The sequence below is a fragment of the Lycorma delicatula genome, chromosome 8 (assembly GCF_047948215.1).
Source record: "Lycorma delicatula isolate Av1 chromosome 8, ASM4794821v1, whole genome shotgun sequence".
Classification (NCBI taxonomy): domain Eukaryota; kingdom Metazoa; phylum Arthropoda; class Insecta; order Hemiptera; family Fulgoridae; genus Lycorma; species Lycorma delicatula.
The window spans coordinates 21,882,767-21,898,432 of NC_134462.1; the positions used below are offsets into that span (position 1 = coordinate 21,882,767).

Below are 15,666 nucleotides of genomic sequence, written 5' to 3' on the forward strand. Positions count from 1 at the left end.
TTATTTTAGGAATGCTGTTATTAAATATGCGAGTCTTATACACTACTGTTCTGAGTTTCTGTTCTTTTGTACCATTATCAAAGAGATCATTATAAGGGGAACACTTTATTTTTCTTCCTGTAAATAAATTTTTAAATTATAAAAAATTATTCCTTTATTTTTTCAAAGATACATAAAAAAATATAATAAGTTTTTTTTTTTACATTTGCAGCCTATCAAAACCAGTAATCACACATTTTGATGTAATGAGTTAAAAAAATTTCAGTTTATGAATCAAAACTTGTGAGACCTTTTAATTAATTTTGTAAATTATTACTTTTACTGTTTTATCAGTCACTAAAATGTAACAGAGTTAAGCTGTAAAATTTTGAGGTTCATAGTCCCTGTGCCGTTGATTATTTTCTATCTCTACTGTCCATTTCTTAATGTCAATCTCTTCTTACCTGGTTAAGTACCATCAGAATATGGTCATATGCTTCACTGTTTCTGTTTGTACCAAACACAACTAAGTAAGAACTGTGGAAAAACTGGAGGATATGAGGTTTGTTAAAAAAAAGAGAGCATTTTTAATTATGCACCAATGAAAATATTTAGTGATGTGCGGTTGGCAGCATTGTGTTCTGCATAACCTCCTCCAAAACCACATGTTCTTGGATTGTTGATATGTCATTTAGTTTTCGTGTTAGTGTTATTTGAGTGCAACATGTTTAAGTGTTAGTAGCGATTTTTGTAATGTGCGTTTTTTTGGGAGCAATGATACAACGTAAAATTTTGCATGAAACTGGGGAAAACTTCCACAAAAACTTTTCAGGTTTTGAAGCAAGTTTACATAGATTATTCTCTGGGTCATACGCAATGCTGCGAATGGTTTTCATGATTTAAAAGTGGTCGTCAGTCAGTTGAAGATGACCCTCGACCAAGAAAGCCTTCGACTTCAACTGATGATACACACGTTCAGAAAATCGAGAATCTGGTGTGTGCAAATCACCAATTGACTGTCAGAGAACTTGCAGAAAGGGTTAACATCTTGACTGGATCATGCTATGACATTTTGACTGAAAAATTGAACATGCATAGGGTTGTAGCAAAGTGTGTTCCTTGTTTGATGACCGAATACCAGAAACAACATCAAGTGAACAATTGCCGTCAACTCCTTGAACAAGCCGATGATGATAAAAAAACATTCATGCAAAGGATCATAATGGGATACGAAAGCTGCGTTTACGGCTACAACATTGAAACAGAAGTTCAATCATCAAAAAATCGTACTTTACAAAAATTGCTACTAACACTTAAACATATTGCACTCAAATAACAATAACACAAAAACTAAATGAGATATCAACAATCCAAGAATATGTGGTTAGAGAGGAGGTTATGCGGAAAACAATGCTGCCAACCGCACATCACTAAATATCTCCATTGGCACATAATTAAAAACATTTGTTTTTTGTTTTAACAAACCTTGTACAATTAAAGTTTACTGTAGTGGAAACTGTAGCTTTGAATTTTGTTTGGGTAGTCTTCTGGACAGAAATTGAGAAAAAACTAATTTGTGTCTGAATGCCTTAAGAATAATTTTTTTATTAGTGGACCTGCACTTCTCCAGTAATAGAAAAATAGACAAATTTAAAGATTGGAGCCAATGTCATACAGTTATTCGTCTGTTGTATTTTTGCTTTACTTAATTATAATTATTTGTATCTTTTATTGATATTTATTATTGGGAGTGATGCGTTTATATAATGACTTATTTTAACAATATAGATGTTTTTTTCAAGTGAAAGCTATGTAAATATTTATTAAAAGAAGTACTCATCTATATATTTTTAAAGCTTATTTATTTTATATAATTTCAAACATATCATATTGAAGAACCCTGTTATAATGGTCATCAATTATATAATATCAATCAAAATATAGCATTCTTAAAAAGCTGCCTGTTACATAAATTACGTTGGTGTTAATAAAACTGTTAAAAACCAAACAAATAGTTCAGTTTTTTCTTGAATCCTGTTTGTTATCTTACCTATTTAATACGCAAGATGGTTACTAAAAGTCATTTTACTTTTGTGAATTTTAAACAGCAGTTTTATACAAGTTTTGTTTTCTTATCACCATGTATACTATTTCTTTTAAATCGTTCTCACAAAACAGCCAATTACAGAAATATTAAGGTATGTTTTTTTATATTTGAGTTTCATTTTTGTACTAAAGATTTTAATATAAAATGTGCAAAAAAAGGATATTAGCAAACAATTAAGATTACTAAACAAGTTAGTTCTTTGGCCAACCAACATCTTTTCCAGTTCCTATGAACTTTTTTTCCTTTGTAACCTCAAAAAACAGTATAAAGTTATCTTGAGACAAACAGTTTTGAAATTCTTGAGTGGTCAAATTTTCATGCAGAGTGCTCACTTTCTTCAGTAAGAGATATCTTTATATAATGTTTATTTTCTACACATAATTGTAATTTATATTCACGTTTGTTTAATAACATACCAAAATGATCTACAACGTATTACAGAGAAATGTGATTAACAACATTGATTTACATTCCGAAAAAGAAACATAAATTAAGACTTTATTAAAATAGAGTTTTTTGGATAAATTTTAATGTATTTGTTAAATATTAAGAAGTGTAAACCAGTTATTAATATAAGATATTTATTAAAAAAAAAAGATTTTTCATATATATTATTTTTATTCTCCACCAAGTGGGCATATACCCTTAAAAAGCTTCCTTTTCTTGTTGGTTATAAGATGTACAATATCCAAGTTCTTTTGTCACTTGCTAAGCTTTCAGTGCTGCAATCTTTTGCACTCCCATTACTACCAAACTGATACATCTAAACTAAACTGTCACCTGGATATAACACAGCCTTTCTTTCTTCTAATTGTGAAAGTTATTCTTTTAACACTTCATGTCATCATGAAATATAGCAATACTCATATGATCTCAGCTTCAAGTGAAAGTCTTCATAAATCAGTCCATGATTTATCTTCTCACTGCAGAATGTAAAACTATTCCATTATAAGTAAACATTCCCAGGGACCTGTTCCAGATGTGATTTTGAAGACACACAGTAGAAGCTACCTTTAGCAAGATAGATTGAACTGAAATAGTATAGTTTTCTTTGTTTTTGTAAGTATAGCCTTGTTTAACTTTCCTGAGCAGTAAGGTATATAAACCACCAGTTTAAGAAAAGAAAATGATATAAAATTTAATTGCTTCATTACATATTGACCGATTCATATTTAATTGAGGTTTTAATCTCTCACTGATCAGATATCAGTTAGATATTAATACTTTGTGCTTTTGCTTTCTTTTTCAAAACTTAAAAAGATTAATTTGAACTGATGTGTTATTATTTGGCTTCTGTTTCATACCTGAGGTTTATTTTAAAAAAACTTGAACAAAATCTAAGGAAAGGATAACTCTTAATACATAAAATAAGTTTTTAAACGTTACTCTTTGTCTTTCTAACAACTACTCTTTTCAGATTGTTCCTGTTTACTTTGGATATTTTTCATCAGCAGTATTTCAGTTATTGACTGTTTCTCAAGTAATGTTTATTGCAATCAGGACTGGTTATTTTGATTATTTAAAAAATGTATGACTTTTAAATTTTTTGAAAATGGTGCAAATATGAAAATCATAAATAACGGGACTGTAAACATTTGAAGAAACAGTGAGCTTCTTTAAAACATGAAATGGTTCATCTTAAATTTACAAATAATTTTAGTTGTATAAAAAAAAATTTGGTATTTACAACTATTTCCAACAAATTTGTATAGTATTCTTCTTCATTGAACTTATTCATTTAAATATTCCTTCTATTATAAAGTCTAATTTTTGTTATTCAAAACTGTTAACCTTTTGGAAAAAGATAATTTGATGCTGATGAAAGAAAATTGTAACTTTTATTGTTTCTTTTATTTTTTTAAATCTGTAAATCTTTTTATGATTCCATTAGAATTTCAATTTCCTATCTGATCTTAACACTTAATTTCATGAATGGATCTGATATGAATTTGTAATGATTTCATCAAACTACATTCTTCAGCCTATTATTTCATAATCAATTTTCTTGTAAGTGCTTCCATCCTTATGTTCACTAAGTAAAAAAAAATCATCTCATTGCTGTATTATTAATTCCATTAGATCCTTCTTTGTGAATTCATCTATTTATAATTATACAAATTATGCAATATTAAAGGGCTAGATTTCTTGAAATTCTTTGTTAATTTTGTGTGATAGAATAATGATTCCTGTTATCTCTAATCAGGTGTTGTTCCCATTACTCTATCAATATGATCAACATCCTTTATGTAATTTTTTTAGCATGCAAAGTTGATGATTTTTATTATTTTAACTGAACCAGTAATGTTGACTATACAATCTAGTATTTTATAATTCTTTCAAAATTGTAGTGTATAAATTTCAGTTATTTTTTTACACACTATATAAACTCTAAAAATTCAACTTAAGTAGTTATAACTTTGAAAACTAAGTATAGTTAGTTACTTCAACTAGCAGTCTTAGCAATATTGTGTTAGGAAGAAGTATTTAAATAACTTAAAAGTCTTCTAATCACTATTGTGATTAGAAGACTTTATTATTCTTAAAAAATTTTTAGTGAGTTTATAGAACTTGAATAGCTAAAACTGAATACATATAATCTTCAATTAACAAGGGATTACTTTACACTTAACAATAATATATATTTTTTAAATCGCAGTGACTTAATTTGTTGGTTAGTTGTGAGTATATGCAATATGTACAATGAAAATGCCCTCACTATTGATTAACATTGGTGATAGTATAAAGATTGGTTTATTAAATATGACTTCAGCCATTAATATTCATCCTTACTTCACATCCTTTTATTTTCATTTTGCTGTTCATCAAAACATCTATTAATTGCAGAATCATTAGCTTGTAAGGATGTAAATTATTGTCTTATCTAGGATCTATTTTAATTTTGTAACATAGTGTGAAAAACATATTAATATCTCACAATATTCCTGAATAAATAATGAGTGCTCCCTTATAGACATTTATAACAGGGTTCAATGTATTCAAATGTTTTCTTAACATTTCAGTGGTATACCACCATCTTGAAGTAAATGTGTTCATTATTTTATGCCATCATGTCTGGAAAATATTTATTGTACATAATTATGTTTATATCTTTTGCGATTTACTATTAAGATGAAACAAATATTAAAAAGCACACTATAAATATTGAATAATTTTATCAGAATTAAAGTCAGTATTAATTTTTTTATTTATTTATTTTCCATTTAGTTTGTTTCATAAAATTAGATAGATATTATACATGCATTTATAAAAATCAAATGTAGAATAATGAACCTAATGAAGTGGTATAAAATTAAAATGCATATGTTTGAAAAAACTATACTGGCAGTCAGAAAATATACAGTTGAGTATCTCTGCATTTCTTATTTATGAGTGATTTATTTATATATACGTATGTGAGCATATTTTGTTTTTCAATTTTATTTTTGCTGTTTATTCTCTTTCTTCTTCTAATCTTTTCATTGTTGATAACAGAAATTATGCATGTGGTCCACAGTTAAGAAAAAATGGCCAAACTCTGTTAACAAGGTATTGCATTTTAATTTTAATCTGTATTTTTAGTTATCTATTGGTTTGACTGTATGTCATTTTAATTTCTATCTATTGCTTTCTTATCTATCGCTTTTATTAGTTAATTTTCATGTTTGTCTGGATAATAATAATTTTTTTTTTAATATTTGTTTTAAATTACATGCATTTCACATTTATTTGTATACATATTTTATTATAAAACAAAATTTTTAAATGTTTGCTGGATGTGGTTGTTTAAGTTCAGTTTATATGTGTTAAATTAAACATTCAAGTATTTGCATCATCAGAAAGTATATATTGGAAGTCAATAACTTTCTGGTATTCAGTTTTTGTATTCAAAATCAGCCCAGGCTAATAATGAGTGGACACAGTAATTTCTCAGCTTAGACAACTATAATTAATAATCATCTAAAGCAATGGAGAAGTTAAAAAGTTATGAACAAGATTACTTCCTTATGAGAAGTTTCTAGAAAATGGAGTCATGTTTTGGGAAAATGGAAAATCTTATCTCTATATTTTAGTTCACACAAAGCCTGAGTATGTTAAGTTTTAGATAAAAGTCGGCAAGTTGGCAACCAATAAATTATACTTGAAAATTTTATCAGGTTTTAAAGTTCTTGAAAACCTAGTTATTTTTGGATTAATGGTTTTAAAACATTTTGAGTACTCATAACTTACATTTCAGAGTAATGAAATCATAAAAAAAATTTGATTGTTCATTCATGAGAATTATTATCACCCTGGTTGTCTGTTATATAGTTATAATCAGTTGTGTTGGGAAACTAATTTACATTATAGTTGGGTAAGGTGAACTTGCATCATTAGAAGAAATAGCAATTGTTATAAACGTACAGCAGATAATAAAGTGACAAAGAAATTGGTTTTTTTTTTTTTTGAGGTGAGGATTGTGTCTCCAGAATTCAATTGAAATCAGATAATTTCTAAGTTGTTCTTAGAAGGTGTCAAAGAGGACTAACCTATAGTGAAAATGAATGTCAAGCTATGAACTACATTGGCTCATACTTCACAGCAGTTCATCTCATTCTTCCCTAAGAATTATACAGACTTTGGCTGCTATCAGCAAATTGGTCATATTGCTCTGTTAGCACGCTTCAGGTTTACCCTTTGTAACTTCACATAAATTAAAACTGAAGGGTCTATATTTTTGATATCAAAAAAACTTGTTAGTAGTGCTTAACTAATTTCTGGAAAGAAAATCACTTTTCAGGAATGTTCAAGGTACATCAGAAATGCATATAATTTAAATGACTTCACAGTCATTTCATAGTTTTGTGTAGTCATTAGGGGACTACTGAAAAGTGAGATCAGATGTCAATCAAGGAACATTTTTATAGCATTTGTAACATTTTACCTGTGCAGATGAGTGGCCTGTATCTATACAGCAGTGTCTTTTATTCTGTTGTTCTCAGAAGTTTTTCTGTTTTCTTCAGATTTTTTGATCTCGCTACCATATGAAAATGTTATTAACGTTTTTCCTATTTTTGTATCTTTTCATTTGAGATCTGTCCAATCTTTAAATATATTTTTTATAATACTTAAATTTTGAGTTTAAGACAACTTGTCTTTGTTACCATTTCTTTTTTGCACATTCTCATCTGTAACCCTTAGTTTGTTACCAGGCCTATATGTCTTTGTGTTACTAAGTTATATTAACTTTTCTTATTTCTCAGTAGACTTTTTTTAATTTTTTTATTATGTCAGTTAAGCTACTTCTGACACAGTATTAGTTTCTCCTTTGAAAATATTACATAAAGTCTCAAATACAGTCCAGGAATTCAATAATTATTCCCCAAAGTGGTATCTTCAGCATATTATTATAGTCTAAGATATTGTCTCGGGCAATATCTAACTGATATCCATCGTTTTTAAATTGATTTACTTTTCCTGTTTTATTACTGTATGTGACATTTTATTATTATTAACTATTGTTACTTTAGTGCTATTATTTAGTTTTAGGTTAATTATGTTATGTTTATGCAGGATAACAATATATTCTTTATTTATGTTTAATAAAGAAAGTTTATGTTTTCTTTCATTTATGTTATTTTAGTTTACACCCATTTAAATTGAGTTAAAAAATTTAAGTATACAAGTAAGAACATGCATTGATTTAGTTTGGATCAAGATAGTTGTCAGTAGTATTCTTATGAACTTTAGTTTAGCAATAATTGTCACGTAAACTACTTAAAACTAAACTTGTTTAACTTATTTTTAGGAATCTGAAAGAATTCGTATTCCACTTAAATCTAGTTCAGGATCGACTGTTGGATTTCTGAGCTTAACTGTTTGGTCATTGGAAAGAGAAGATACTAACAACCCTAGCACTGAATCAACACCTTGTCGGACACAACCTCAAAATGATTCTAAAGATTTCGCTTCTGTTAGTATAACAGTCATCAGTAAAGTTTTAGTTAATTTTATGTTTAGTTTTAGGAATTATTTTGTGTTCTGGTCTTAAGAATAAAATTGCAAATATACTGTGAATGTTGAATGTTCAGTTGGAAAGGAGTACTGGAGAGGAATGAAGCTTTTCTTTACTTTTATTTAGATATACATATTATTAAATATTTTATTATAAATATCACTGCTGTTTTTATTTTAATATTTTACAGATTAATAAATTAACCTAAGTAGTAAAAATTAAGGAAGACATTCTTACCTTAATGATGACATTTACTTAATTGAGCACATTTTCTCTAATACCTTCATCATCATTTCTTTCTTAAAAATTATTGCATTTGTAAAAATTACACTATTTGATTCTGCAGAATAAAAGTTTTTAACTTTTTTAGTTTTGTTACTTTATAAAAGATTTATATATAATTTAAATTATAGATTATCACTTTTTGTAATCACTGAAATATATTATATTCTCTGCTAAATTAAACAAGATATCTTCCTTACAATTTTCTTGTGAATTCATTAACTTATTTATGTTCATTGTTTTTTTTGTTTTTTTTAATTCATTAATATTATTTTTAACATGTCCATTTTACCTTCTAAATTATTTATGGTTGGTTTATAAAAACAAACATAAAAGTATGATTAAAATAATATAATACTAAATATAATATCCACCTCATATAAATATGAGTAACAACACATTTGATGTTTTTTTTTAATATTTATATTTTTGTATGTTTTCATGTTATAAAAATTTTATTTAAATAAATCATTTATATAGGTAAAATCAGTAGATTTTTACTTTATAGCAACAGGTGATTAAAATATTTACTTAGGTGAGTTAAGTTATTTGTATTTTTATATTAATTTTTATTTTGATATATGAGGTCTGATTAAAAAGTAACAAGAATTTTTTAATTGCGCACTCTGTATCATGTCAGTTGAGTTTATCTATTTTTTGTATATTGGTAGCACTATCATATCAGTCACATACGTGTTAATTCTCAGCGAGTTGCAATGCTTAGTTTGTGTTTCGCAGTGAAAAAGCAAGAAAAAAACATTCCTGGTATTTTTGTGTGGTGAAATGTTGGATCAGTGAATTTGCCTGAAATTTTTTTGTTAAAACAGAATTAAGTGTACAGAAGCATTTAAAATGTTAAAGAAGGCTTTTAGCAACAATGCTATGTCACAACCACAAATTGGTACAAACACTTTCAGGAAGGTCTAGAAGACATTGAAGATGATGCAACTTCCTGGGCATCCTAGCATATCAATCTCTGATAAAAATGTAGAAAATATTAAAGAGACATTGCATGCTAATCACAGAATCACCATTAGAGATGTTGGTGAAGAAATGGAAATTTCATACAGCTTATACAAAGTGATTTGTACTAAAGTTTTGAACATGAAATGGGTGGCAGGAAAGCTTGTTTCAAAACTGCTAAATTTTCAACAAAAACAGCATCGAATTATCATTGCCAAACAAATGCTTGCTGACGTTGCTGATGACCTGACTGGCTGTGATGTGTCATAACTGATGATGAAATGCAGGTATATGGCTACGACGTCAAGACGAAGACTCACTTGTCTCATTGGAAATTTTCTGAGGAGCCAAGACCAAAAAAAGCACATCAAATCTGGTCTTAATGTAAAGGTCCTTCTAACCGTTTCCTTTAACTACAATGGAATTGTTCGTTACAAATTCCTTTCAAAAGGCCATACAATCAACAAGGAATACTACCTCACGCAGTTTGCATGAGGCAGTCCAGAAAAAGTGACTTGAACTTTGGAGATACAATTAGTCAATTTTGCATCTGAAAATGCACTGGCATACACTGCTTTATTTATCCAACAGTTCTTGGCAAAACATAACATCATCATGATGTCGCAACCATCCTATTTTCCAGACATAGCTCCCTGTAACTTTTCCTTATTTCCCAACTTAAAAGGACACTCAAGGTAATGTTTTTCAACTATAGATGAGATTACATGCCAAGTTCAAGGTAATATCCAAAGAGGCATTTCACGAGTGTGTTCATACATGTATTTTTCATTATAAGTATATAATATTACAGGGGGATGGAATAAACATTGAAGAATGAATGTTCATCTTCAGTGTTTATCTTGCCTTGTAATCAGGAGAATGAAGTGATTTTGAATCTGGCTCTACTTTACTAATTTTTGGCTTGGAAAATCGTTATAGAGGAAATCTTGGATTTGTGAGTAATAGTGTACTCTTTTCCTTTATTTCAATATATATGTTGCCTCAAAGTAAATTTTAATGATATAAGCTGAGTAATTGTAATTTTTTAATATTTATAAAATTTGTTAAAAATATGTTCCTCTTCAGAGAATTCAACCAGGATTGACTGATATTCCACTAACAAAATTTAGGGGACAAAAAGATTACATAAAGACACTGATAATTAGCCGATCAAAATTATGTTACATATATGGGTATAATATTTTGGTATAAGGTATATTAGGAAGGGGTAATGCTAAGAAATTTTAAATAAAAACAATGTGATAAATACAAGCAGTCTCTACTTGACTTTAAAATGATTAATTTAATTAAAAATCCATATATACATATATGGATTTAATAACTGCATACATTTTAAACTTATCCAGTAACACGGTTACTGCAGAAGTTTTTGCTTACACAGAAATCAACCATTTAAGAATGTTGCTTTAAAAAAAATAACAAGATGAAATTGTGACTGATAAAACGATTATAGCCCAAACTAGAAATCAAAATCAGGTTTTTAGCACACCAATCAGCTGCTATACAGACTGAACTACTGAAGTGACATTATTTTAACATTAATAGACCAGTGTATATTGTATTGTTAAATAAAATATATTCTAATCCATTTTTTAGGCTGTTAAGACTTACTGTCATCGAAGATCTCAATCTTTACCGCCTCGTCTCGGCACTAAATTAAAATTACCACATCAAGGTCAGCTGAGACTTCTTTTTGCAAATGCTTGTGTTCAGACTTACAGATTTCATTCTGGTCTTGGAGGTGATATTAGTGTTCATGAAATCATGGCTGAAAGTTATCTTTGTTTTCAGTTTCCACAACAACTTTTGTAAGTTCCTATTTTTAATTTAATTTGGATTAAATTTTATATGTGAACTAGTGTTCTTAGCTCTAGTTATAAAAAACTTGCAAATTGTTAGATTTAAAGAAAAACCCACATCAGTTGGTAGAAGTAAATTTGGTACTGAGATATCAAATTCCTTGCACTTTGTAAAAGATATAATATAGAAAAATTAAGAGATATTGTTAGATTATGTACTGTCTTAGATATATTACCTTATTTCTTTTTTTATAAATGTTATATATATTTTATTGCTATTTATAGTCAACTTAAACAAGGAGGCTAATTTACTTTATGTCATAAATTAAGAACTACTGAAATGATTAATTCTATTAATGGAGGGAAGATAAAAGTTAACTGTTTGAAATTAGTTTTAACACAAATAAGAACTATGATAACTACAAATATTATTCATTATTATTTCATTGAAAAAAAATATACACTACACAGTTATGTAGCAAACAGTAAAGTTAAAAAATAATAATGTATGTGTATAAAGTGACATAATCAAACAGTTGTAGACAATCTGACATGAGACACTAGTACTCCTGAAAATGTCATAGTTCTCATTCAACCTTCCCATGCCAACTTATTAGAAAAAATGAGAATTAAATTGTTTCCCTACTGCTTCACTGAGCCAAATATACAGTTTCATATCAGCATGCCAAGCCTACTAAATGCAAGTGATATTTAGCCATTCAAGTGACATTCATTCTGTTCACACGGATTGACTATATAACAAACATTATTACTCTCAGATAAACCAAATTAGTTAAATGCCACTTGTATCTAATATACTTGTATGTATGTTATCTAATATACATATACTAGTATGCATCAAAACCATAAGAAAGACTGGAAGTAATATATTCTAACAAAACAAATCAAACCATCCTTTTCTTTTGGAAACAGTATTATTATTTATTCTCTCTTCTCACAGCTTGGGAAATAATAATAATAAATAAAAAGGGTTGATGAAGAAATGTTTTGAATGCATACATTCTTAATTTTATTACTTTGTTGTTTTATAAAGCTTCTGTTTTGAGTTAACACTTTTTTTTTGTTTTTAGATTGCTCATTATTTGATTGTAGGACATAAAAGTACTTTGATTTCAGAATTTGATCTCTTGGAACTGATTTTGAAATAACATTGATTTTGAATTTTGGAAATCTCTCTCCATTGCTATGTTTATTTAGGAAACGATGTAATCTGTATTCCAAGCTTTTACATTTTAGTACATTGGAAAGTAATTTATTCTTAAAGAATGAATAAATAGCTCATGGTTTATACTGTTTATATGAACTGTATATTTACGTATTGGTTCAAAACAATGAATTATTAGGAATCAATGAATGTATGTTGACAGCTAATAATGTTGACAGTGTGAATTATGACAATATGGTAATGTCATCAGGATTATTTTTTCAGTTTGGTAAACTGATTTAATACTAGGTAAACAACTTGGTCAAAATTCCACATGTTTCCTGCAAAAGATTTAGAATTATGTTGTTGTTTCTAAATTTATAAGTTATTCTAAGTGTTTAAAGAAGAAAATTTTTATGAAGAGGAAACCATCATCCAAAATTATTTTTAAAAAAATGGTATTTTCTTTTCATAAATTTTAATTTCCTGGTGAACATAGATAGCATTGCTGTATTAAAAGGAAAGTATAGTAATCATGTCAAAAATGGGTTAACTGGTTCTTTGTAAATCTTTATGTTTTAGTGTCCAATTAGCTCACGTAGACCAAAAAATCATATGTATGTGTGTTGCACTCCTTTTGACCTTATATCTCAGGATTGATCAAATTGATTTTCTTCAAATTTATGGAGCATTGATTATATTAATTCTTTTTCAGAATTTGTTAAGGATGCGTGATATTGTGAAAAAAACAATTTCAATTTTCTTCAGAGGCATTTTAGAGAAAATCTTTTTAAAGTAAATTTGGCACCTACAATTCTTATAATAAAAATCAAGAAAAATATTTTCAAAAAATCAATCTCCACCTCTTAAAATTTAATTTTTTTTTTGTTTTTCTCCTTTCAATTTAAAATTTTTCAAAATTTGTTTGAGTTCACATTTCAAATGTAGAGTTATCAAAAAAATGTCTAATTTTTTTTTAATTATAGACTAAACCTAAAATTCAGAAAAGTTTTTTGAAAATTTTCTTTTTATTATTTTAGCCATTATTGAAGGAGCTGTTAGATTTAGAGAAAACATTTTACTGAAGCACTTAAAATTAACCTGTATATGAATATTTTTAGAAAACCTTCCTTAAAATTTATTCCCCGCTCTAAAAAATATATATTGTGTTTTTTTTGTCTCTAACTTTTCATTTTAATTATTGAAAAAAATGTATTTTTCTTCATCACTTAAAGAGCTATTAAAATTAAAATAGTTTTGGCATGTGTAGAAGCAATTTTTTTCATTACTTTCATAAAAGTTATACTGCTTTATTTTTTCAATTTTTAAATAATAATTCTTTTTTTTAAGAAATTTTACTTCTTTATAGATAAAATGAACAGCATAGCTGGGAAAGTATACAATACTTAGCCAGCTTTTAAGGTACTGGTTCCTTTTTACTAATGTCCCAAAATGGTTTTTTAAAAAAAAAACTCTGATCTCTAATAAAATAAATAATAAAAAAACACTTCCCTTTGCGAATAGTTTTATGCTTATTATTTTCCTGCAGTATTTTACTAACTGACAATACATTAAACGGTTTTTATGACTTTTTCATTATACTGCGCAAAAAAAATTCAAATTCTTTTTACTTTGAGAAGTGTACATTTATTAATATTATTATTGTTTACTCTTCACTGCCTCTTGCTGTTGGCTAAATTTATTGTGATTTCTTTTTTCATCCTATATATATCATTCATTTTTTATCTTATAAAAATAATTATACAACCTTCTAATATACTGCAGTGTTAAATATATGTATAAACATGTTTTTTTTCTTTGTATCAAATTCACTTTCATTTTACTTATACAATATTCATTTAGGATCTATTATAGTTACATTAAATATAATTTTCATGATTATATCATTAATTTTCAATAATTGTCGTTGATTAAAAAGAATTAAAAATAAATGTTAAATATTATGCAACCCTATTGCAGCATCTCAGCAATGAAATTAAGGAAAAACAACTGTATTTGGCAAAAAAAAAGTGCTTTTCCATCAAGACAATGCCTCCAGCTCACACTTCAGTCATTGTATTGGCAAAAATCAACGAATTACAGTTCAAATTGCTCCAGCACCCTCAATATTCACCTGATCTGGCTCCCACTGACTAACCTAAAAATGGTTTTGAGGGGAGATATTTTTGACCATCAGTGAAGCTATTGCCATCGTAGATGGTTATTTTAAGGAATTGAATAAATCAACGTACCAAACTGGTAGAACACTGGACTTAGTATATAGACCTTAATGGTGACTACATTGAAAAATAAATCAAATATCCCCAGAAAAATGTTGTTTTCTTATCCAGGCCTGGAATTTTACGCCCTACTTCCATATATGTAGCAAGTACATAATGTATAGATTCATCATTATTTTGGTTGATGATTATGCTCAAATAAAATCAAGTATTCAGTTCAAATTTTTTTTAAATAAAAACTAAAGAAATGGTTTAACTTAACCAAACTTATTTAGATTTGTTGAATCTAGTAACATTCTGTTGACAGTTTGTTTCTACATATTACACAAAAGTCGACATGGAAGCTTAAACCTTGATTTTGATATATGATAATACATAGTGTGATTATATATATATATATAATATCTTTTAAAATATTGAAGTCAGAAAACTAAAATATTTGGAATTTGGAACATATTTTGCAGGGATCAAAGTATTAGTTTTCCACCTACTAAGATTCAATTAGATCTAGACGTACTTGTTTGTGGTGCATCTCTAATGCCGTTAGTATTTTCAAATTTTATGTAGCTTTTGCAACTGCTGACGGGTTGGTAATGGAGAATTAAGAAATCTCACATGGAATTATTCATGAATGACAGCAGTATCCTTATTATTTTTTCATCAACACTGAAAATATAAATTCAGTCTTGGTTTTGCGTACTTAAATCCCATTATTCTCAATACAGATATAAAAATGAATCTAACAAAATTGAATAGCAATTATTTAATGGTTGATTATCACTATAAAGTCAGAATTTCCCACTTATTAACAAGTTGTTAAGAATTTAAATCTACATCCAGGGAAAATTGAATTTTAACTGATTGTGGGTATGAATATTGTACATACTTTATATGTTTTTTTAGATATATTACTCTCTGTTTTTAATGTTTTATTTTTTCCCTTTTTTCACAGAGGTTTATGGATTCAGGAAGAAAAAGAGCTTTTACAAGAAGTGGCAGGTATGGGAGAACTTGTAGAACCATGGCACACTAGGCAAGTTGAATTATTGGATAGACATTTATTCTTGCTTCATTTATATTCACAAGCTAAAGAAAATCTAAGTGCTCATAGAGGTATG

General features: G+C 27.7%; 1 protein-coding gene across 2 annotated transcripts in view; it reads left to right on the top strand.

Annotated features, from left to right (window-relative positions):
- The window catches only part of LOC142329033 (inositol polyphosphate-4-phosphatase type I A), a 125,305-nt gene that overhangs the window by 81,574 nt on the left and 28,065 nt on the right, over positions 1–15,666 (top strand). The window contains exons 7-10 of one of the 2 annotated variants that reach the window (XM_075373288.1): positions 5,579–5,632; positions 7,872–8,036; positions 10,941–11,152; positions 15,501–15,661. In XM_075373288.1, the coding sequence (XP_075229403.1) occupies positions 5,579–5,632; positions 7,872–8,036; positions 10,941–11,152; positions 15,501–15,661 (592 nt within the window). The remainder of the gene's footprint in view (positions 1–5,578; positions 5,633–7,871; positions 8,037–10,940; positions 11,153–15,500; positions 15,662–15,666) is intronic. The other variant, XM_075373289.1, reaches the window with a different exon arrangement.